We start from the raw sequence: 25,981 nt of genomic DNA, 5'->3' as shown, positions 1-25,981 counted from the left end.
AATGTTTAATTTGTAACCTGCTTAATTCTCGACAGTAGATATTTTGGTATCATTCCAGGTCAACAGAAAACTTAATATTTTTAAGTATTTTAATATCAGATTTTTGTGATTTTTAAACATTAACTCACTTCAGAATGAAGAATAACCCAACAATTAATGTCAGGGAGCAATGTAAAAATACAAATAGTATCTTCATTAAAAGAAAAAAGTCATCCCTAATGAAATTTCCTTGCTAGAGAAATACCTTATGATTAAAACTGAGGAATAAGAGCAAACTTCAGATATAAAGTATTAAAAAACGTTCACATTAGCAAACCTGAATGATATGCATGAAGGTACACGTGGGCACAGAAGTGCCCCTAGAACAATAGTTTATTCTTTGGGTCTCAGCTGCTTTCACGACTCCTCTGATTTAATATCTGTTATGCATTTTTACTCCAAAAAAAATGAATAATCAGTAAATAATTTAAACATAGATCCAAGTAGATCATTTTAAATGTTATGAAAAAAGATCACAAGACCTATTTCTTGATTTATTAAGCATATTTTTCCTACGTTATGCAAGAAATCTGCTTCATGAAATATAATAGCACCTTTTAGGAAAAAAAAAGTAACTCATAGAATCCCAAGTAAAGTACTTTTTATAGTGCTTTGCCTGGCTAGTATAGATATCATCTGAGCTAAAAACGCTTAAATTATTTAGCAGGTTAAGTTTGCTTTTTTAAAAAATGGTTTCTTGGCAATATATAAGGCCGGTTGAAAGCTGAACTAGCATGGTTTAGAAAAGTAATACATGGGTCAGGCAAGGTGAGGCATGCCTGTAATCCCAGCATTTTGGGAGGCCAAGGCAGGCAGATCACTAGGTCAAGAGACGGCGACCATCCTGGTCAACATGGTAAAACCCCAACTCTACTAAAAATACAAAAATTAGCTGGGTGTGGTGGCAGGCGCCTGTAGTCCCAGCTACTCGGGAGGCTGAGGCAGGAGAATCGCTTGAACCCAGGAGGTGGAGGTTGCAGTCAGCCAAGATCACACCACTGCACTCTAGCCTGGTGACAGAGCGAGACTCCATCTCAAAACGAAAAACAACAAAAAGAAAAGTAATACACGCCTAGTCAAATAAGAACAGCATTGCCTGAAGCTAAAACAAGATTAAAATTTACCTAGACCATTGTCATGTTTGGAGCTCACAATGACTGCCAGCAAAAATCCTGGACAGAACCCCCACCCGCATGAGTAGATTTCCATACATTTTGGGGATTTTTCCACTTAGGTAAAGAAACACCTGGAATGAGCTTTATCAAAAACCAAGGCATAGGATTAGATAAGACTACTTTTGCAGGAATAAATTGAAGTGATGTTTACTAAACAATCAAAAACTACCCAGGTTTTCTCCCCTGATTGTGACCTTTGTCCATGGTATCCCTTCATTTGGAGAGATGTTGGTCACAGTTAAGAGAAAACAATATCAGGCCGGGCGCGGTGGCTCAAGCCTGTAATCCCAGCACTTTGGGAGGCCGAGGCGGGCAGATCACGAGGTCAGGAGATCGAGACCATCCTGGCTAACATGGTGAAACCCCGTCTCTACTAAAAAAAATACAAAAAACTAGCCGGGCGAGGTGGCGGCGCCTGTAGTCCCAGCTACTCGGGAGGCTGAGGCAGGAGAATGGCGTGAACCCGGGAGGCGGAGCTTGCAGTGAGCTGAGATCCGGCCACTGCACTCCAGCCTGGGCGGCAGAGCGAGACTCCGTCTCAAAAAAAAAAAAAAAAAAAAAAAAAGAGAAAACAATATCAAATGAGACATAACATCAGCAAAAAGAATTGGCTAGGCAGTGCAAAACTCAGTCACTACACACAGTGCTGACCTCTCGTTCACTTTTTCTTTTTAAAGAGCTTTCTGGATGGCCAAAAACCAATCTATCAACCAGCAGTCATAACGCAGGAAAAGCAAGTTCCAACTCATGATTTCAGGATCTTACCAACAAGTCCGTCATCAGTGCAGAAAAGATTAGAGAGAATGTCTGAGTCTAGAAGAAATTTATATGGGAAGCCAGAAGATACATTCCGTAGCACGTAGACAGGTCTTGGCCTTCCTCGTTCGGAATGCATCTGTATACCCACCTGAGCAGTTCACAGGCCGGTAACCATAACTGGCCGTAAAATTGTATTTAAAACTCTCTACCCTGGCTGTCCCTAATACCCACGTATATTTTAAAAAATAATGTTTAGGCTCCATCTTTAGAGACTGAAACTTAATAGGCCAAATAATTTACTTTTAAAGTTCTAGGGAGATTCAGAAAAGCCAGGGCTGAGAAGCACTGACAGACCTGAGTGCTTCAAGAACAGGCCATCAGTAAAGGCCTCCACATCATGGAAAGGGGAAGGGTGCCACGCACGCCAACATCCAAAAATATTCACACCACACCAACCGGATGTGTGGTGTTCTAACCATGCATGACCTTGAGCTTAAACTCCGCTAGAAAAGATAGAAAACATAAACTGACCCTAAAAACTAAACGTTGGCTTGCTGCAGACAGGATCCACAGACCACAGCGAGGACTGCAGACAGGATCCACAGACCACAGTGAGGACACACGCCCGCAGGTGGAGTGAAGAGAGCCAACTGCTGCCTGTGCCACCAGGAGATGGGGCTGAGACTTGCTCTGAAGAGCAATAAGGAACAGAAAAGGTGTAACTCACAGAGCCCCTGAGAAGCAACAGACAAGGCAGACAAGGGAAGGAAAACTAATGAGAGCAAAATATAAAAGCAGCTCTTTCGGCAATCAAGGCATCAAAGCTGCAGAAAATTCGGAGGCAAATCTCAGCCCTGGGAAACCTTCTGAAGGATGTGAAAGACAATATAAGGCAAGATTTGACAAAATAATGATTTTCACACAAAAATCAGAAAGCCAGATACTTCTTTCATCTTTTTGGAGCGTTCTGTGGAGACCACAAAGATGTTTGTCCTATCACCTTCACTATTTGAAAATTACATCCCTCGTCTCCGTCGTCCACACAAGAATCCGAGTAGCACAGTGCGTCGCAGGGCCGCTGCCCTTACCTATGAGGTCAGTGGGGCCCGTCCCCAGGTTTTCTCCCCTGATTGTGACCTTTGTCCATGGGATCCCTTCATTTGGAGAGATGCCGGTCACAAGCGGGGGTTGTCGTGATCGAGACATCGTGCCTTGCGGAGCAAACTGGTGATCCTGTTACAGAAGTAATCTGTTAAAAGAGAAAGAAAAAGGGATTAGAGCCAACTGAGATAAGCACTGACTAAAAATATAAGAATGCTAGACAGTCAGTACCAAAATATAAAAAATATTCTTAAACACAGAGTTTTGAAGTGTTTAGGGGTCATTTAGCCAATCAGCCAACATCTACTGAACATTAAGTTACTAAGGACACTCTGGTTAGTATTGCAAGAAAGACGTAAGAATAACAGAAAGCTAAGCCCTGGGTTCTAAAACCTTCCAGCACAGGGGCAGAGAGAAACTAATGTCACTGTGTAGCTCCATGACTACCTCTGCTGAATCCTAAATTGATACTAGGAACCGTTCTACTCTTCTATCCCCAGGGCTGTTTAAAGGAGAACTATACTCATAAAAATAAAAACACATTTACATTCCCACCACGCCCGGTTAATTTTTTTATTTTTAGTAAAGACAGGGTTTCACCGCATTGGTCAGGCTGGTCTTGAACTCCTGACCTCGTGATCTGCCTTCCTTGGCCTCCCAAAGTGCTGGGATTACAGGCGTGAGCCACCGCGCTGGTCTCGAACTCCTGACCTAGTAAAGTGTATTGGATTTCACTTTACTTTTGTATTTATATGGTGTGCAACTCTTTTTTAATATGCTCAAATCAATGCAATATACTGACATTTCTACAAAACCTAGAATGTAGATACAGGCAGAAGCATTAATTTGCTAATTGTTGTGAGTATAACAGAGGAGGGAAAAGTGTAGTTTCTGAGACCAGGTAGACTTGTGTTCAAGTACTGTTGCTCCCATTTACTAAATCTGTTCTAAATCTCCCTCTTCTTGTATGCAAAATGGAGCTAGTAACAGAAAGCATTTCATAAGGTTATTGTAAAGAATATAGGATAATCCTTGGAAAGCACAGTACCTGGCATACAGGAGGCAAGCAATAAATAATGAAATTTTGCCGGGCGCGGTGGCTCACGCCTGTAATCCCAGCACTTTGGGAGGCCAAGGAGGGATCACGAGGTCGGGAGTTCGAGACTAGCCTGACCAATGCGGTGAAACCCCGTCTTTACTAAAAATACAAAAATTAACCGGGCGTGGTGGTGCATGGCTGTAATCCCAGCTACTCAGGAGGCTGAGGCAGGAGAACTGCTTGAACCTGGGAGGCGGAAGTTGCAGTGAGCCGAGATTACGCCACTGCACTCTAGCCTGGGTGACAGAGTGAGACTCCGTCTCAAATAATAATAATAATAATAATATTTTACTAATAAACCCCTGAGAACTCAAGTGCTCAGGGTTTCAGATGCCCCAGAAGGTGGGGTGAGACTCAGAGCAGAACAGTGAGACTTGCTGGTGACCTGTATCTTTATGGACTAAACAGTGAGACTCCCGGGCCCCCGCCTCCCTCCTTCACAGTCAGGAGAACAGAAGTTTAGTCTTTTAAGAAACCAAGCAAGAGCACCAGGACTTAGAGACCCCCAGCACAGCAGAGGTGTGGGAAACTGGGGGCAGGCTGACCAGGGATTTGGGGTGAACCTGTGCAGCAAGCCGTGGCACTCCTCGGGCTGCCTCCCTTCTCCTGCCCTCGCCACTGTGAGGTGTGTAAGCCTCTCCTGCCAATCCCACCCTGTCCACACAACTGAAACATTATTCTCTGCAGAAACTGAAGAGTCCTAGGAAAGTAAGACCCAAAGATCCTGACACCTGAGTGTCCTCCCTGCAAAAAGGGAAGGGCCGCTTGTCCTCCTACCACCTGACGGAAAAGCCACTCGCTGTAAACTGCCCACACACAAACTCAATCAAATCGGCTGTTAACAGCCTCACTCTAAAACACGGGAGCTACAGAGGCCGTGAGCAAAAGCCTCCCCTCTGCCCTCTCAAGGGCTGCTGGAGATGAACGAGGCTGGTAACAGGAGCACAGGGCAGACACGTTTCTTTAATGTGCATCAGCACAGGGCACTCGCAGGAGCATGGTCACCTCTCAAACCGGTGGGGCCCAGATGCTTACAGACCCTTCTTCAAAGGGAAAGGGAGGAGGGGCGAAATGTGGCCATTTGGAGGGGCAGTAAATAATTTTTAGGGGGAATAAATGGGTTCAATGCTCAGATGGTAGTTAATAAATAATTCTGAGAACTAAATAGGACCTGAGAACTGACAAAGTCCATCTGGGCTCCAGGTGCAGTGTTTGATTTTCAGTCTCTTTTTCTATGATGTGAGTTTTAATCTTCTCTGATTAATGAAATTTCAGGGATGTGCTCTTCTTCGGTCAGTCCAGTTTCTCTGCAGGTAAGGGAACTTCAGACGCACAGCCTCACGCTCTGCTTTGGGAGAGACAGGAGGGCTGCGGGGAAGGCTTGAGGCTGCTTCCTTCGTGCAGAATGTCAAAGCAACGTATTTTAGGGTATCGTTTTCTGACCCCCAACACTGGGCAGCCAAAGGCAATGAAGAAAGATATGTAAGACAAAGATGGAAGAAAGACAAACAAGAAAAAAACACAGAACAAACATATTGCAGGTGTTGTATGGCCTGAATTATGCCCACCCACCTCACTCCGCCACAGCCAAATTTCATATTTTAAGCCTAGCCCCAGTACCCCAGAATGTGGCTGTATTTAAAAAGGGGGTCTTTAAAGAGGCAATCAAGGTGAAATGAGGTCCCATGGGTGGGTCCGAATCCAGTGTGACTGGTGTCCTTATTAGAAGTGTTCTCATGAGAAGAATTTGGACAGACACACACACAGAGGAAGGACACATGAAGGCTCGGGAGAAGACGCTATCTACAAGCCAAGGAGAGAGGCCTAACACAGATCACTCCCTCACGGCCCTCAAAGGAAAACAACCCCATTGACTCCCTCATCTCAGACTTCTAGCTTCCAAAAGGGTGAGAAAATAAATGTACGTTGTTTAAGCCACTTGGTCTAGCTTACTTTGTTATAACAGCCCTAGCAAACTAAGACAGCAGACACAGAAAAAAAAAAAAAAACATGTCAAAATCATTCTAAAGTTTGATCTTAAATTAATATCTAGAATTTTTTTTACCCCTAAAAGAACTAGATGCCATGAAAATAAATCAATCCAAGAATAAAAGCTCTTCAAATTTTCAAAAAGGTCCAAAGAAACATGACTTATATAGTAATGTAGTAACTGACTATCAGTTTAAACAAAATTGAAATAAGGCACAAAAGATGGGTGTGTGTTCGGGGGCAGGAAAGACAGGTAAACCAGGGAGTGACCATCTTTTATCTCACGTAATGGGAGGCTGACAGCTAATGTCTAAAACCGACCAGCAAGAAATGGCAGATTAGAAGAATCTGGAAATGTTGCCGTGGATGGCAGGAGACAGCGGAATGAGTCTGGGGTGTGTTATATAATACAGTATTTGACCTCTTGTCCCTGGTTTCTGGGAGCGAGAGTCTTAAATCCTTGGTGTTTTCCCGGCAATAGGAGTGTCTTTGTTATTCATGATCCTCTCAAACCACGCCATAGTACAGGCCAACAAGATGAATCAACAGCAGGACTGGCCATTCCAGAAAGACCATGGGATTAGAGGGTTAGGGTTTTGAGCAAAGCACCAGCAAACCAACCTCCTGTGGAGAGGCAGGGCTGGAGATTAAGTTCAATCCAACAAGATTTAATCAGTCATGCCTACGTAACTTATTTAATACAAATAAAATGGTGAAACAACAAAAAAGGAAGTCCAGAAAAACATTATCATTCATCCAATAAACCCAATGAGACAACTCAAAGTTACCTTGAGTTCCTCTCCTGGCCTCTGGCACCACCTGAATCACATACTCAGAATCTTTTGTCTGAATCAAAAATCAACTATTCCTCTCAATCCTACTGTTCCCTCCTATTGCCCTCCCACTTAAGACCTTCGTCTTCTCCCCTCAATGCTGCAACAGACGTATAGCTGGTAACTCTGCCCCATTATCTCTCCACTGCATTCCACCCTCAGCAAATGCCAGAGCTAGTTCTCTAAAATGTGGAGCTAATCAATATCCTCCCTACCTTTAAAATAATCCTCTATGAAATCCACTGCTCTGTGGTCTGCACAGCCCACAACCTCCTCCACATCCTGTTCAAAGCCTGTCACAGCTAGACTCGTCAACATTGCCTACTTCATCTCCACCATTCCTCTCCTCTGACATTCCCCACATGAGCCCATTCACCTCTTATGAACCTGCCATGTGCCTGTATTCATGTCATTCACCCTCTTTCCACTAAAGAGAAATCTCCAAGTTTATTAAATCTGTACCAATATTTCAAGTCATGCTCAAACGTTAGTTTAGTCTCCCTGATCCCTCCTTCTATTAAACTTCTACTACATAATTTTAACGTCCACTGTGTTAAATTTTAGATATTTTGTTTGTTTCTTCTTTGAAAACACATGTTTGATCAATTTTATATCCCCGCTCCTCAAGCTGAGGGATCTGACATGATGATGTCAGGACTGAACTGAGTCAGAGGATACCTAGCTGGTGTCTGCTGGAGAGCTGCTTGCTTGGTGTGTGGGGAAACTTCACACACACCTGGTATCAGGACTGTGTACTGAGTCAGTGGCTGTGTGAAAGCAGCAAGTAGGAAAAACACTGGGATTTTTTCCTATCTCTTTATAAGCAAATAAGCAGATAACCGAAACGGACTCCAAGGTGAACCAGACAGAAGAATTAGTAGATAAGAACTTAAAAGAGTCTATAACAAATGTTATTAAAATATATGTAATCATAATGAATAAACAGATGGCTATTCTAAACAGAAGAATTAAAATTATAAAATTATTTTTTAAAAAGAAATGCAATGCAAATTCTAGAACTGAAAGGTGTACTATCCGAAATGAAAACTACACTGATTAGGCTGCACAGTAGGTAGAAGACATTTGAAGAAACAGTCAGTGAACATGATTATATATCAATATAGTTATAGAAATCAATTTATCTAAAGATATACAGTTCTTTAAAGTACTGAAAGAAAAAAAGTACAAAATTAAAGTTGTAAAAGGTATTTTCAAGTTAAAAAAAAAAAGTTCATTGCAAACAAATCTGTACGACAAGAAATGCTGAAAGAAGTTCTTCAGTCTGAAGGGGAAGTGATACCACAAAGCAATTTGGTAGGAGAGTTTATAATTATGAATGGACAAATTCATCAGAAAGACATAACAATCAAAACTGTATGCATCTAATACAAGAGCTTCAAAACACATTAAACAAAAACTGATTGATAGGGAGAGATAAATATACAATCATAGGTTGAGGTTTTAATATTCCCTTTCAATATGAATAACAACTAGATTAAAAAAACAAACAAAAAACATAGAAGATATGAACAGCACCGCTGGTCATCATGACCTGACATTTATAAAACTCCTTTTCAGGTGTCCCTGGAATGTTCACCAAGGTAGACCAGATGCTGGACCATAAAATAAGTCACAGGCAATTCCAAAGATCGAAATTCCAAAGACTACAAAGGAATTAAGTTAGCAATAGCAATACAATATCCAGAAAAGTATCCAAGTATTTGGAAATTAATATACTTCTAAATAACCCAACATTCAAAGTAGAAATTAAGAGGGAAACAGAATATTTTGAAATGAATAAGAAACATACATCAAAATTTGTGGAATGCCACCAAAGCAGTAACTTAAAATCTTACATTAGAGAAAAAATATTTAAAATTAAGAATATATGTTTCCACATTTTAAAAAAAACTAGAAAAATAAGGGCTAAATAAACTCATAGTAAAGGGGAGGGAGAGCAGGAAAAGGAAGCAGAAAGACAAATAGGAAAAAAATAAACAATGGAAAGCAATAACATAAGTAAAAAGAATTTGAAAAAAATTAAAGCCGAAAGTTCTTCACCAATAATTAATGAATTGATATCTCAAAAAAACTCTCTAGAAATGAAACAAAAATTATCAATTTCAGTAATGAAAGAAGGGATAACCACAGATACTAAAGACATTTAAATAGTAATAAAGAAAGATAATGAACAGCTTTATGCCGATACATTTTACAACTTAGATGAACTAAATTCCTTGAAAGACAAGTTACCAAAACTAAACAAGATGAAATAGAAAATCTCAATATCTTCAGAAAGATTAAATTAATTATCAAAACTTTCCTACAAAGAAAACTCAAACCTAGATGGCTTCACAGATGGATTCCATAAAACATTTAAGGAAGCAGAAATATCAAGCCTATATGAATTATTTCAAAAAGCAAAAGAGGAATACATCATGATCAAGCAGGTTTATTCCAACCAAGCAAGGCCAGTTTTTCAAACATCAATCACTGTGAATTACCATATTAAAAGTAAAAGAAAAACCGTATATTACCCTAAATAGATGTCAAAGAAGCCTTTGACAAAGTTCATGATTAAAAACTATTCATGATTGCAAATTCTCAACAAACTAGGAGTAGAGAGCATCTCCTCAATCTAATAAAGAACTATTTGAGTGGGGAGGATCACCTAACATCCCACTTAATGGTGAAATACAGAATGCCTTCCCCCTTTTGAACAGTAATATAGAAAAGATATCCCTCTTTTCTTGCCTATTCAACACTGTTCTAGAAGTTCTAGTGGTGCAATAGGGCGAATTAAAGAAATCAAAAGCAGAACGATGGCAAATGATGAAGGAGATATCTATTTGCAGATAACATGATTGCTTATATAGAAAATCCTAAGAAATGTACTAAGCAACTAATAGCACTAATAGCTGAATTTAGCAAAGTCTTAGTATTCATGGTCAATATATAAAAATCAGTTTTTATATATTTTAGTAGGACATGATTAGAAAGTAAAATTTTTAAAATTCATTTTGAAAATATCACTATAAAACCAAATACCTAAAAATACACTTAACAAATGAAATGTACAAGACTTCTACATTAAAAACTACATATACTACAGAAATAAAATAAAGACCTAAATAAGTGAAGATCTATATCATGACCATGGATCAGAAGCCTCAATGTTGTTAAAGTATCAATTAGCCCCAAACTGATTTGTAAACTCACGCAAGCTTATATAGAGATACTGTCAAGGTTGTTCTAAAATTCCAGTAGATATTCAAAGGATCTAGAAGAGCCAAACCAGTTTTAGGAGGAGGAAAAAAGTTTTAACACAGTACATGACTTCGAGACTTATAACAAATCTACAGTAATCAAGGCAGTGTTGTTGCCATTAGGATAAACTAATGGATGAATGAAATAGACTAGAATCCAGAAACAAACACATATGACTATATGAGTTTTGACAAGGCACCAAAGTAATTCAATGGGAAAGAAAAATATTTTAAATGGTGTTGGAAAAACTGGATAGCTACATAGAAAAAAAAAAAAGGAATGTTAACTGCAACCTCACATCACTTACACAAAATTATTTCAAAATGGCTCATACACATAAAAACTAAAATTATAAACTATAAAGAAGGTAACATAGGAGAGTATCTCCATTACCGGGGTGTAAAGACTTGTGTCCGGCCGGGCGCGGTGGCTCAAGCCTGTAATCCCAGCACTTTGGGAGGCCGAGATGGGCGGATCACGAGGTCAGGAGATCGAGACCATCCTGGCTAACACGGTGAAACCCCGTCTCTACTAAAAATACAAAAAACTAGCCGGGCGAGGTGGCGGCGCCTGTAGTCCCAGCTACTCGGGAGGCTGAGGCAGGAGAATGGCGTAAACCCGGGAGGCGGAGCTTGCAGTGAGCTGAGATCCGGCCACCGCACTCCAGCCTGGGCGGCAGAGCGAGACTCCGTCTCAAAAAAAAAAAAAAAAAAAAAAAAAAGACTTGTGTTCAATATGACAAACACAAGTACAATGAAAAATACTAAATTTTCTCACTTCATCCAAATTAAAATCTTCTGCTTATCAAGATAAAATAAATAGGCAACTACTGCCTGGAAGGAAATATTCACAATAGATAGAAATGACAAAGGACTTTGTACAAACAATACATAAAGAACTTTTGAAATTTGGTAACGAAGGAAGCAACCCATTTTTGTTTGTTTTTTGAGCAAAAGATCTGAGGAGACTTAACAAAGGCAGATATATGAACTCAGTTTTTAACACGGTATGTGACAAAGAGGTGTACTGGTAGATTTCTGTGTGTGTGCAAGTGTGTATTTTCTAGCTTTGTACACTGAGAGAAGCTAGAAGCAACACTACAACAGTAGCAATTAGCATATCTAACTCCCAAATACCATTTTTCAATAAAAGGAACCAGTGACCTCGGAGAAATGGCTGACTGCAAGGCAAGGACAAGACAAGCCTGAAAGATTCTGCTGGGCCAGTAAGGAAATCCGTGTCAAAAGGCCACAGAGCCGACTGAAGCGGCGCCCACTGTCCAAACCACACAATCTGAGCACTACAAATTAGTCTTTTCTTGACCTTGACATTTTCAAAGAGTGCAGGTGATTTTACGGAGCGCCTGTCAATCAATCCGGCTTTGTCTGCCGGTCCCTGCCGATGTGATCTGGGGTCTGTATTTTTCGCGGGGACCTCACAGATCCTGCTCGGTGATTCGTATCAAGAAACGCTCCTCATGTCTGTCTGTTTCAACTTTGGATTAGACAGTACGGTACCAGTATTTTATTTCCTGATTTTGGTAACTGTACTGTAATGTAAGAGAATGTCTTTATTCTTCTTCCTTTTTTTTTTTTTTTTTTTTTTGAGACGGAGTCTCGCTCTGTCGCCCAGGCTGGAGTGCGGTGGCCGGATCTCAGCTCACTGCAAGCTCCGCCTCCCGGGTTCCCGCCATTCTCCTGCCTCAGCCTCCCGAGTAGCTGGGACTACAGGCGCCGCCACCTCGCCCGGCTAGTTTTTTGTATTTTTAGTAGAGACGGGGTTTCGCCGTGTTAGCCAGGATGGTCTCGATCTCCTGACCTCGTGATCCGCCCACCTCGGCCTCCCAAAGTGCTGGGGTTACAGGCGTGAGCCACCGAGCCCGGCCGAGAATGTCTTTATTCTTAATAACTACATACTAAAGTATTTAGGAGTCAAGAATGATGCCACATCCCACTTTCAAGTGGTTCACAAAAACATATGCAGACGGAGGGACAGAATGATACAGACATTGGGGAAAAGGAAACAACTGGTGGGTGTGGTTAAAGGGCTTACTGGAGCTGCTGTTCACCAGAAGGAAGGAAGGAAGGGGTTTATAGGAGGTACTTTTGCTATTCTGGAAAGTTTTCTGTAAGTTTGAAGTTACAGTAAAATAAAAAGTTATCAAATATAATGCTTTGGTAATATTTTGAAATTAAACACAAACACATCCCATTAACATTATCCTGCTAAACAACCTGTTAGGCTCATTGTTCCTGAAAGTTGAAAGATAAATATTTATTTTCACATTTGACAACAGCAAAATGCACTAATAAGCAATAAACAAACTGATATTACATAAACATACTAGGTAATTTAATAGTTAAGTTTATATAAAATTATATGTTTTGGAAGTATTATTTTACTGGAATACACTATTGCTACCTCTTTAAACTTGCTTCTAAACACAGACAAAAGTATGGAAAGCTTGTTTTGCCAATGTGCTAGAAAACTATTATAAATTGATAAACATGAGATTTAGTATGGTAACATATTAATAAAAAATTATACGAGAGCAAAGGCATATTTCAACACAAAGTTCTTTAACAACAGCTTCAATAAACAGATATCATGTTGCCCCAAGATACCAAAACACTGCAGGGAAAGCAAGTATTAAGCAAAACGTGGGTAATCAACCCACCTCATTAATTAATGCTTACAAACCAATTTGTGAGAGGAAAATAACTTTCCTCAATTGGCATGGAACATGAAGCTGCCACTGGGTGGTGATTTAATTATCTTCTTGACACGATTAAGCTATGTCGTAAGTATTACAACACAAATTAAATAAGCATGTGGTTACAAGAGAGTACTTTCAGATTCTGGTCTAGATCACATAAAGAACCAAATTTTTCAGTAGAAATACACTGCTCTCCTTGTTTCCAGAAAAACAGTAGTATGAAAACCTAATAAAAATAATTACCACTGACATTAATATTACTGAAAAGATGATAAGTAGAAATATCAGACTGTCAGAGATCCTTGGTGGTTTTGATTATCAGTAGGGCTGGTATTTCACAGAATCAGAGCTAAAGGAGACCTGACCCAGCTGGCATCTAGTCTCTTCACCTGAAGACACTGTAACCTAGAGATGTTGAGTGTCTTTTTCAAGAGCACACAACTGACGAGCTGTCAAACAGACCAGATCCTTGGTGTCCTGATTCGTAAGAGTCTAGTATCCTCTTCCTTCTATAACCACCATGTGTCCTATGAGGTCATTTGTGAATGTGACCACTCACATTCTAAGAACCTTCATTGTTTCCCCAGTGACTGGGGCTCTGGCTCACTCTGGTGTGAAACATAACTGCAATTAGAATACCTCTGGTCTCACAGAAAGCAAAACTAAAAAACTAGGGCAGGGCAATTCCAGTTTACTCCCACTATTTCAAATCCAATTTGAGGTCATTTACACAGGGCTCTTAATCTTAACTATGTTACCCTCAAAATCTGTCCAACTAAAAGTAATGTCTGGTAATAAAAGGTAAGGTCTGGGCCACCATGGATAGTCATGAATCAAAAAGTCTGATCTATTTTCTTACTTACGACTCAAGAGTACATGTAGGTGTCTTCCAGACACACAAAGCAGAGACAACTGAAAAGCCAGCATGCATTACACTGGTTCATTTGCAACAATCCTATTTCCTTACCATGAAGAATTACCTACACATACCCAAACCAGAACAGACCATTATGCCAGGAAGACCTGTCATTTAATTTACGAATATAAGAACATCCCTGCCTTTCACACTGCAGTATGCACAGCACATACAACAGTTCTTGCGACATAATATACACTCAGTAATTTGTGAACGAACTATAGGAAGAGATGTCTCCTCTCAACCTGCCTTCAGTTAAAGACATACTACGTGATAGTATGCTATGTTTATTGATATGTTCTTATCAATAGGTAATGCTCTTATGTTTAAAATCACAAATGAATGAAACAATTTATTATCACTTTCAGGAAAGAGTCTAAGGCTTTAAGGAAACAGAATTCAGTTTCTGAATATTTTCAGTCTGACAACCCATGCCAGACTCCTTTGAGTTTAAAGGAACGCTCTAGTCTACAGCTGTCATTGTCTACAAATTTTCCTCACAAATATTCCAATTATCATAAAACAATGACATGAAACATTTGTCATAAGGTCTTTCTTATATAAATACGCTAAACAGAGGTCAACAAAAGTCTGACTTTGCCTGTCATAAACCTCATTTGTTTAACTAAAGCAATATACAGTCTTTTAACTTCATAGCCATTTAAGACAATTAAGAAAGCACTAAGGAATAAAGTGAATAAGCTTATTCCAAAAGCACCTACCACAAACTTTTGAAAAATCTTCTTTTCTGTTTTTTTGAGACAAGGTATGGCTCTGTCAACCGGGTTGGAGTGCAGTGGCGTGACCACGGCTCACTGCAGCCTCAAACTCCTGGGCTCAAGCAAGCCTTCCACCTCAGACTTACAAGTAGCTGGGACCACAGGCATGCACCACCATGCCTGCCTAATTTTTATATTTTCTGTTACAGAGATAGGGTCTTGCTCTGTTGCCCAGGCTGGTCTTGAACTCCTAGGCTCAAGCAATCTGCCCGCTTCAGCCTCCCAACGTGTTGGGATTACAGGCATGAGCCACTGCACCAGGCCCTAACTCTTTTCTTTTTAAGAGATGGAGCCTCATTGTGTTTCCCATGCTGGAGTGCCGTGGAAATTCACAGGTGCGATAGGGGTGCATTACTACCTCCAACTTCTGGCTTCCAGTGATCATCCTTCCTCAGCCTCCAGAGTAGCTGGAACTACAGGCCCGCACCACTGTGCCTGGCCACAAACTAATTTTATCTTTGGAAAGCAGAGGGATAAAGAGGTAAAACAGCTATTATTACTCATGTAAGGAAAGTTAATGCAGATAAGAATCAGGAACTTTTATTAGGTCAGACTCTGGCACAAGAAAACTAACAATATACAAAATACTAAATAATGCAAATGGGAAAATAATAAAGGTTGGGAGAATGGGAGTACTTACTGGGAATTTCACATATATACACAGGTATATAAGATGGGGTACAAATTATTACATACTGACTCCTAGCCTAAGAACCACAATACACACTTATGTACTATCCACTACCAAAGAGAGTTACGGGTTTGCTTAAAAACAAAAAATCATAATGCTGATGTGTTTCCAGACTCATGTTAATTCACCAAGTATTTCTCAAATGCCTGGACCCAAATGGGGATAACCGGAACCAGGAGGGTCCTTATAGAAATTAACCAGGGTAAGAGACACTTGTCTGATTTATTTTGATAATGGCAATATATTCACTGAATAAATATACACTCAAGAGTAATTTGTTTTCAGCAGCAAAATTTTTAAAAAGTACAAGTCTGTCATATGAATAAGTCAGTTTAGCTTTCAGCAAATGGTATCTAGTGGGACAATAAATTCTGGGTGTAAGAAAGCACTTTAATACATTTTCCAATCACTTATTTTCTACAGATACAGTGAAACATAAAAGGCATAGTGTTTTCTTGCTTCTCAGTAGTCTCCCTATGAGAAACAATGGAAGATGCTTAAATAATTTGTAAACTTGAGGCTTTGACTTTTGTTAATGTAAGACTTTATTTTCACTGAATATCATTTTGTGCAGCAAATAAATTCCTGCCTGCCTGCAAGAGCAAAGGACATCTTCAAACAAGGACAAAATGACAACGCCCTTCCAAAACGTTCGAGTTTTTTAAATTTAAATTTTATCTTTATAAATTAAGTAAAACATTCATATGGTACTCTAGATTTATTGTAATGAACAAAAGTATATCCAAGCTGTAAGTCTCTTGAAACATTTATGAAGAGTCTGGAGACTGGGTTCTAAACTGAGTTCTGGCATTAGGAAATAAAAACGCTTGTTGACTTTTACGCACTGCAAAACTTTTCTCATCTACCAACAAGATGATTGGATGAGATCAGCTCTAAGGCATTTCTGAGCTCTTGTTCCTATGAGAGTCCTTTACAAAGCTTTTAAATTCAGCAACTAATGCATGACTATAGAAACAGGCACTCTCTAGTTTTTCATAATTAAACTAAAAATGATAATAATAGCATGCTATTCATTTTTAAATTTCTGTATTGTAAAATGTTTTTATTGTATAATTATACAATATTAGTTAAAACATTATATTTAGATGTTCTATTGATTTTTAATATTATAGGCAACATATCTCTGCAGATTAGGAAATAACCTAAGTAGAATAATAAATTATCTTTTCCATTTTCAAAAGCTACATTACAAAACTAGGCTATAAAACTTTTGATAGATACTCCTTGTTAATGAATTACTAAAAGTAAACCATAATAATCCATCAAAGATTAAACTGTAAAATTATTTATGTTCTAAAACCATGAGATTTTTCATTTCTCTTGGTTTTATTAAGTATATAAAGACAAAGCAACAGAACTAGAGACAGACAACTGGAGGAAAAAAGAAGAGAGAGTATGAAACCAGTAAAAAATATTTTTTATTAGAGCTTGAAAATTTTCATTTAATTGCTCTGAAAAGGCAAAAAATTTGGAAGTGATGCCTGAAACAAACACGATAAGGAATTTCCGTTACATCAATCAATACCTGCAGATCTTGTACCTTCCTCACTGCAGTAAGGCATGTGTGCTGCATTCTTCTCTTGCATTTAAAGTCTACAAAAGGCCAGGCGCAGTGGCTCGCGCCTGTAATCCCAACACTTTTGAGAGGCTGAGTTGGGCACATAACTTGAGGTCAGGAGTTTGAGACCAGCCTGGCCGACATGGTGAAACCCCATCTCTAATAAAAACACAAAAATTATCCAGGCGTGATGGCGGGCACCTGTAATCCCAGCTACTCGGGAAGCTGAAGCATGAGAATCACTTGAACCCAGGAGACTGAGGTTAGGGTCAGCTGAGATTGTGCCACTGCACTCCAGCCTGCGCAACAGAGCAAGACTCTGTCTCAAAAAAATAAATAAATAAATAAAAATAAAATAAAGTCTACAGAAGTGCTCATGAGGGCAGAACATTTTTTAAATGAACCAAAAAATGGCTTGATTAAAAATCTTCGGCCGGACGCGGTGGCTCAAGCCTGTAATCCCAGCACTTTGGGAGGCCGAGACGGGCGGATCACGAGGTCAGGAGATCGAGACCATCCTGGCTAACACGGTGAAACCCCGTCTCTACTAAAAAATACAAAAAACTAGCCGGGCGCGGTGGCGGCGCCTGTAGTCCCAGCTACTCAGGAGGCTGAGGCAGGAGAATGGCGTGAACCCGGGAGGCGGAGCTTGCAGTGAGCTGAGATCCGGCCACTGCACTCCAGCCTGGGCGGCAGAGCGAGACTCCGTCTCAAAAAAAAAAAAAAAAAAAAAATCTTCATGGCCGGGCGCGGTGGCTCACGCCTGTAATCCCAGCACTTTGGGAGGCTGAGGCGGGCGGATCACAAGGTCAGGAGCTTGAGACCATCCTGATGAACATGGGGAAACCCCGTCTCTACCAAAAATACAAAAATTAGCTGGGTGTGGTGGTGCGCACCTGAATCCCAGCTACTCAGGAGGCTGAGGAAGGAGAATTGCTTGAACCCGGGAGGCGGAGGTTGCAGTGAGCCAAGATCATGCCACTGTACTCGGTCCTGGATGACAGAGTGAGACTCCATCTCAGGAAAAAAAAAAAAAAAAACTTCGCAAACAGCTCTGAAAATGCTCACCAAATAAAATATTCACACATTTTTATATGTAACTCAGAAGGTATAGTTTCAAAGAGCATATGCTATACCTCCAAAGTGGTTATTAATAATTTTTAAAGACTACTTCAGAAATACTTTTGAAAACAACTGTTTAAACTTCCCATGTTATAACTTTAATAGCATTAAATCAGAATCTAGTCCAAAGGAAACAGATCTTAATAAGCCAGAGGGTTCAAGTGACTTGCCTGGGTCTAACGTTTGTGTGTTCTTTCCACACCACCACAGGTGGAATTTAGAAATCATCAAAACAAAATAAATTAACACGTTTAAGTGTTTTATCACCAAATCTAGTAGTAGGAAACTTTTCATTACTGATAAAATGTAGTCATGGGAATTTACTAACTATGCATATATAAAGGTTGCCAAGTTAACGGCTTATCTTACTGCATAAGCCACCAAAAAAACTAAACTAAAATTTAGTATAAAAGAATATGAGCTACTCCTCTCCCTGAGACTGTTCATCACTATACCATCCTTTTATAACCCCTCTCTTCCTTTTTCTCAAAACAATGAAACAGTAAGAATTATTTTATAAGTAAAATACAGGAATACTGGTGGGGCTGGGGATGGGGAAGGGAAGAGGATGAATGGAAACCTGATTTATCCAAAAATTACCCTTAAAGCAACATTTTAGTTAACATGAACTTGACTACAGTTTACCTCCTTTTATTGTGCTTCACTTTACTGTACTACTCAGATACTGCACTTTTTATAAATTGAAGGTTTGTGGCAACCCTGCATCAAGCAAGCCTATCAGTGCCATTTTTCTAAAAGCATGTGCCACTCCATGTCTCTGTGTCACATTTGGTAACTCCTGCATTATCTCACACGTATTCATTATCATTCTGTCTGTCATGGTGATCTGTGATCAGTGTTCTCTGATGTTACTACTGTAACTGTTTTGGGGCACCACAAACCAGGCTCATATGACAGAGGGAACTTAATTGATAAATGTGTGTGTGACTGCTCCACCAACCAGCATTCTCTCTCCCTATTCCCTGAGATATAACAATATTGAAAGTAGGCCAATTCATAACCCTACAATGGCCTCTAAGTGCTCAAGTGAAAGCAAGAGTTTCAAGTCTCTCACTTCAAATCAAAAGCTAGAAATAAGCTTAGTAAGGAAGCCATGTCTAACGACCTGACAGCCTAAAGTCAGGCCTTCTTGTGGCAAACTATTAGCCCAGTTATGAATGCAAAGGAAAAATTCTTGATGGAAATCAAGTTACTCCAGTGAACACATGAATAATAACAAACTGAAACAGCCTTATTGCTGATACGGAGAAAGTATGAGTGATCTAAACTGAAGACAAACCAGCCACAACATTCCCTTAAGCCAAAACCTAACCCAGTGTAAAGCCCTAACTCTCTTCAATGCTATGAAGGCTTAGAGAAGCGAGGAAGCTGCAGAAGAAAAGGCTGTAGTTAGAGGATGGTTCATAAGGTTTACAAAAGAAGCTATTTCCAGAACATAAAAATGCAAGGTGAAGCAAGTACTTATGCAGAAGCTGCCGCAAATTATCCAGAAGATCTAGCTATTATAAGATCACTGATGAAAGTGGCTACACTCAATGACACATTTTCAATGAAGACAAACAGCTGGGAAGAAGATGCCATCTAGGACTTTCATAGCTAGAGAGGAGAAGTCAATACCTGGCTTCAAAGCTTCAAGGCCAGGCTGACTCTGTTGTTAGGAGCTAATGTAGCTGGTGATTTTCAGTGGAAGCCAATGCTCACTTACCATTCTGAAAATCCTAGGGCCCTTAAGAATTACGATAAATCTATTCTGCCTGTGTTCTATCAATAGAACAACAGAGCCTAGATGACAGCACATCTGTTTACAGCACATGGTTTAGTGAATAATTTAAGACCACTGTTGAAACCCGATCCTCAGAAAAAAAGATTTCTTTCAGAATATTACTGCTCATGGACAATGCACCTGCTCACTCAAGAGTTCTGGTGGAGACACAAAAGGAGATGAATGTTTTCATGACTGCTAACACAATATCCATTCCGCAGTCCATGGATCAAGGAGTAATTTCATCTTGCAAGTCTTATTATTTCAGAAATAAATTTTGTACATTTATAGCTGCCATGGATACTGATTCTCTAATGGATCTTGGCAAAGTAAATGGAAAACCTTCTGGAAAGGATTCATCATTCTAGATGGCATTAAGAACACTGATGATTCATGGGAGGAGGTCAAAATATCAACATTAACAGGAATCTAAAAGAAGATGATTCCAACCAGCACGAATGACTTCAAGGAGTTCAAGACTTTGGTGGAGGATGTCATTGCAAGTGTGGTGGAAGTAGCGGGAGAACTAGAATTAGAAGTGGAGGTTGGGCATGGTGGCTCATGCCTATAATCCCAGCACTATGGAAGGCCAAGGTGGGAGGATCTCTTGAGGACAGAAGTTCAAAACCAGCCTGGTCAACATAGTGAGACTCCCTCTCTACAAAATACAATTAAAAAGTTAGCTGGGCATGGTGGCATGCACCTATAGTCCCAGCTATGGGGGAGACTGTGGAAGGAGGATTGTTTGAGCTCAGAAGTTTGAAGCTGTAGTGAGCCATGATTGTGCCACTGCATTCCAGCCTGGGTGACAGAGTAAGACCCTGATTAAAAAAAAAAAAAAAAGTAGAGCCTTAAGGAATTGCTACACTCTTAAGATAAAACAAACAGATGAAGAGTTGCTTCTTATAGATAAGCAAAGAAAGTGATTTTTTTGAGATGGAATCTACTCCTGGTGAAGATGCTGTGAATACTGTTGAAATAACAACTAAAGATTTAGTACAGTGTATAAACTTGGTTGATAAACCAGTAGCAGGGTTTGAGAGGACTGTTTTGAGAGAAGTTCTACTGTGGACAAAATACCCAAAGCATCCCATGATAAAGAGAAATCTTTCACAAAAGTCAATCGATCCAGCAAGTTCACTACCTTATTTTAAGAAACTGCCACAGCTACCTGAGCCTTCCAACAACCACCACTAGAATCGGTCAGCAGCTATCAAGAGGGAGATAAAGACCTCCCACCAGCAAAAAGATTATGACTTGCTGAGGGCTCAGATGATGAGTAGCATTTTTTTACCAATGAAGTATTTTAAAATTAAGATGTGTACTTTTTTAGACATAGTACTATTGTACTCTCAACAGACTACAGTGTAATGCAAACATAAGGTTTATATGTACTGAAAATCCAAAAACTCATCTGTCTTTATTGCAATATTTGCTTTTTGCAGTGGTGTGGAACCAAACTTGGAATATCTCTGAGATATGCCTATATTTCCTTGATTCCTAATGTGAGTATGATACATGTGAAAAATTGTGAAAAATGAATCTAATAAATAAGCAATTCAAACTATGTAGATAATAAATCTCAAAACCATGTATACTGATACATTCTTTGATATATCCTATGACAAAACACAGCTTAACAAAGAATATGTAATGCGCACACACGCTAAATACCTTTCATCTTGCAGATATATTCAGCTCTCTACATAAGAAATACCCTCGGAAAACATTTATGCATATTTTAAAATGAGAACTTTCCTGCTTTACACAGCAGCATTTTATAATAAAATACTGATGCAATTGTTTCAGGATTCAAAAATATTTATTTCATTACAACCCTGTTTTTCCCCCCGAAAAAAAGAGTTGAAGAATAATTTTCTTGTTAGAATCTTAAGCAGGAAAAAAAACCTGACAAACCCAACAAACAAAAACATAAACTACCCAACTGTTTTATCAATGCTTTAATACAAATTTTGCAAAGGAGGAAGGGCTCCACAAAATATACGCCCTGTATAAGTCAGAGAAGGTGCAAACTTTCAACCCAATTAACTCAGGGTCTGTTTCAGTTTTGAAAAGATCATAAGCTTAAAAACAAGAAATCTACGCTGGCTGAATTTTTACAAAGCAGGAATGAAATACTGGAGAGAGACATCTTCTTGAACCAAAACAAGCTGAAGAAGACTATTGTCCCAAATATTGCATAAGGCCATCGTGGGATTTATTTGCTGTCCCTCCAAAAACTGCAGGAGCTTCCGATTATCTACCCGCACTTGCACCATGCTCTCCAGGTCTCTGTGTGGAGGCACACCAGCCGACTCCGGAGGGTTTCCAAGATTTTTAAAGTGACTTTTAATGGACACCACCTCCGTCTCCATACTCAGGGTCATCCTGCCCCTGAGGTTTGCTTCCACCAGCACGTGATCGCCCACGTTCGCCATCCTCTCCACGATGCTCCTCAGCGTCCTCCAGCGCGGCAGGTGGATGCTCGCGTCGGCGGCGCGCAGGCTGGGCGGCGGGCAGTCTCGCCACGCTCTCCGGGGAAGCACCTGCACGGGCAGATCGTGCACCACGCTGCGAGCGCGGCCCAGGGGCGAGGCCAGCGCCACCGCCACCGTGAGGCAGGGGTGGCGCCTGTGGGTCAGCTGCAGCTTCAGGGAGGACGCGCCCGCCGCGCTTCTCGCCGCCCTGGACAGGTGCTCCGCCGTCAGCTCCAGGTGGATCTCATCGAGCTCTTCCGAGACACCTTCCATGTGAAACTGCTGGAAGGCTCCCCGCCGCACCTCGCACCACAGCCCGGCCTCGCACCACAGCCCGGCCTCGCACCACAGCCCGGCCTCACGGAGGCCGCGGAAGCCCGCGGGGCCGAAGCACAGGCTGTCAGGGCGCACGCGGAGCACGCAGACCTTCGCCAGCCTGGCGACGGTGCCGCTGACGTGGATGAACAGCTCTAGACGGCCCTTGCCGGTGATCTTGGCGCGAAACTTCATGACGCCACAGCGAAGGCAACTCGGGGCCTCTGAGGGGAATACCGCGTGCCACAAGTCCTTCCGGTCCGCTGGGGTCCCCGGCGCTGCCCTCCCCGCCCTCCCTCCGGGCCCCAGCAGGGCAGGCACTCGGGTTCCGGGCTCTGTTCTGGCTTCCGCAGCCCCAGGCCTGGAGCCGACGCCTGGCGGGCGCGCCAACGCCGTTCTCACCTGCCCGCCAGCCCTCTCACAAAACGCTTCCGTTTCCGCTCCGGTTATGAGAAGAGCAGGCATTCCACTGCTGACACTCCTCAGTATTCTCGCCACTATGAAGACAAAGTCATCACTCAGATAAATTAACCACTTTTAATCTCTATGGCATACACACTGATACCATCTTCATCAATCGTACATGAAGATATAGTTCCACGGGTCGTACGAAATTATAGCATACTAGGCACACATTTTACAACCTCATCTTCACACATTAAATATGTAACAGGCATCTCTCCATGTTGGTGAAACAAATCTACATCATTTTCATGGCTGCTCAGTTTTCCAATGTATAGAGTTAGAATACAAGTGGCATTGAGATGATTTCCAATTTTTTGCTATTATGAACACAATGAATATTTTTGTACAAAATAGTTTTGCCCATTTACTCAAGTATTTCCTTGCGTTAAATTCCGAAGTGAAGTGCTGGTCAATGAATGCACTTTTAAAATCCTAATAAATATTTTCAAACTGGTCTGCAGAAAGCTGCGTGAACACTCTAGCCCACCAGCAACACTGGGTATTAGCAATCTGTTTCATCTGTGGCACTCTGGCAGGCAAAAAAAAAAAAAAAATTCAACTTGCACTGTGTGTGAATTCCATTTTATGGCCTTCGCATCTTTTTATTGAGTTTATTTTTCTTGATTTCAAGATATCTAGCAAGAACATTAACCCTCTGTCCATTACATGTACTGTAAATATCTTCCCCAGTTTATCATGTGACTTTTCACACTGTTTTTGGTACTCTTTGCTCTTGGGAAATATTGAATCTTTTTTTATGTCAAACCTATTGACCTTTTCTCTACTACTTCTAGGGTCATGCTTTCAAAGTCCTGTTTCTGGTACTTTAATGTTATCTGTTTTTATGACTTAGTTGTTTGACTCAGTTGAAATCTTGCAGTACCGAATACCTAGCTGATACACACAATTCACTAAACAATCCACTTCTCCACTAATCTGAAATGTCAATTTTATTTTAGACAAAAAATTCTCATTTTTGTCTCAATGTTTCCTGGCCCTCTCTATATTTTCTCCCACTGCCCTATCTTGCACCTGTACCAGTGATTTAATTTCCATATTATATTTCAATATCGAATAGGACAATCTTTCAGAACTTCTCTCATTCTCTCACAGATATTGCTCCAGAGGAACTCTAAAATATTTTGTCAGAGTCTAAAAATAATCTTCCTGGAATTTTGCTGGGAATTATCACCACCCTGACATAGTACATACTTACACTTCTTTGTTTGCTGTCTAGCTCTAACCACAATAATGTAACTTAGAGGAGTTATTTGTTCCGTATACCACTGGACAGCCAGCATTTAGAACAGTATCTGCCATGCAACTGGTATTCAACACAAATTTTTACATGAATGTATGAAATGTATAAATTGCAAGGTAATTTCAGGATATTTTGTATATATAAAAAAAATATATATATATATATATATATTTTTTTTTGAGACAAAGTCTGACTCTCATCACCCAGGCTAGAGTGCAATGACGCGATCTCAGCTCACTGCAACCTCTGCCTCCCGCCTCGGCCTCCTGAGTAGCTGGGATTACAGGTGCCTGCCACCATGCCCAGCTAATTTTTGTATTTTTAGTAAAGATGAGGTTTTACCATGCTGGCCAGGCTGGTCTCCAACTCCTGATCTCAAGTGATCTGCCCGCCTTGGCCTCTCAAAGTGCTGGGATTACAGATGTGAGCCACCGCGCCTAGCCAGGATATTTAAAATATTTACATTAAATCCTCCCACTTATTCAAACCATTTTTTTGACTGTCAATGAATTATTCAGTTCTGTTCTTGGAGAGTTCACATAATATATAGTATCTTGAAGTCAGTCAAGTCACTGAGCTCTCCTGAAATAATTTTTCAACTGATCTTTTATGTTTCTTATGTAGAAAATCTTACTGTCTTCATGTACTATAATTATGGTTTTTACTCTTCAAGGTTTATGTCATTTATTTAACTGACATTGTGTTTGATGTAGTTTTCAAAACACTGGTGAATAACAGTGGTACTAGCATCTCTGTCTTATTTGTAACTAATGAGGAATCCTCTAGAGCAGTGTTTCCCAAATTGTCATTAGTGCCCCCAAGAGTCTTTTTAGGTTTTTTCCCTAATTGCCCTTCATGAAATTTTATTAATAATACCATTAATATAATATATATCTGTATTATATACTATATGTATATCTTTACTTTATGTCAAGATTTATTTTGTCCCCTCAAGAATTATTCCTCCTGTTGATAATCCATGCTTTAACATTTCACCATTAACATGATGTTTGCTATTAATACTTTATTATGCAAACAAAATATTTAGTCTTAATTTCTTGGGGTTCTACTTTTAAAATTAGGAATGGATATTAAATTTTATCAAATAGTTTTTCATCATCCTTCAAGATAATTTTTCACCTAATATAGCAAATTAAAGTAATAGATTTCCAATTACTGAATTACTGTATAATCTAGGAATAAACAGTACTTGGTTCCATGTTCCAGTCCTTTAAACACTCCTGGATTTGATTTACTAACATTTTACTTAGGAGTTCTACATCTTTAATTGTACTTGTAATTGGTCTAGAATTATCTTCTCTTGTACTATTAATTTGCTTTTGGTATCCAGACATATTCAACATTTCAATATTATTGGCCTGTTCTATATCCACAGCAGCTATGTTTCACTTACAGAAAGAATGTGAAGTTTCCCATACTTGTCACCTTATAGTAGCTTAAATAGTATAGGAATAATCTGTTCCTTGTAGGTTTCCTATAAGTAGCTTCTAAAACCATCTATTTCTAGTGCCTTGCTGGGTATGAGTATTTGGGAATTTCTTTCATGCTTCTATGTCCGTATGTCTTAAGACAATTTTACTGTATTTTGAGAAAG

At 40.0% G+C, this 25,981-nt stretch overlaps 2 protein-coding genes across 10 annotated transcripts in view; both read right to left on the bottom strand.

The window, feature by feature from the left end:
* Positions 1 to 25,981, bottom strand: part of LOC105464801 (exocyst complex component 2) — a 204,567-nt gene that overhangs the window by 146,035 nt on the left and 32,551 nt on the right. For 7 of the 9 annotated variants that reach the window (XM_071097736.1, XM_071097742.1, XM_071097743.1 and 4 more), the window contains exon 2: positions 3,062 to 3,222. In XM_071097736.1, the coding sequence (XP_070953837.1) occupies positions 3,062 to 3,179 (118 nt within the window). In that variant the 5' untranslated portion in view covers positions 3,180 to 3,222. Of the gene's footprint in view, positions 1 to 3,061; positions 3,223 to 5,344; positions 5,367 to 13,367; positions 13,502 to 25,981 lie in introns of those variants that run through there. The other 2 variants (XM_071097739.1, XM_071097741.1) reach the window with 2 other exon arrangements.
* On the bottom strand, positions 17,973 to 24,495 carry LOC105464799 (HUS1 checkpoint clamp component B). Its single transcript, XM_011712864.3, has one exon. It carries the CDS (start codon positions 23,103 to 23,105, stop codon positions 21,966 to 21,968), a length of 1,140 nt encoding a protein of 379 aa, XP_011711166.2. The 5' UTR covers positions 23,106 to 24,495; the 3' UTR covers positions 17,973 to 21,965.

This window comes from Macaca nemestrina, chromosome 5 (genome assembly GCF_043159975.1).
Source record: "Macaca nemestrina isolate mMacNem1 chromosome 5, mMacNem.hap1, whole genome shotgun sequence".
In the NCBI taxonomy this organism is placed as follows: Eukaryota; Metazoa; Chordata; class Mammalia; order Primates; family Cercopithecidae; genus Macaca; species Macaca nemestrina.
Note: the sequence above shows the minus strand (reverse complement) of the source record. Positions and strands in the feature narration are given on the sequence as shown.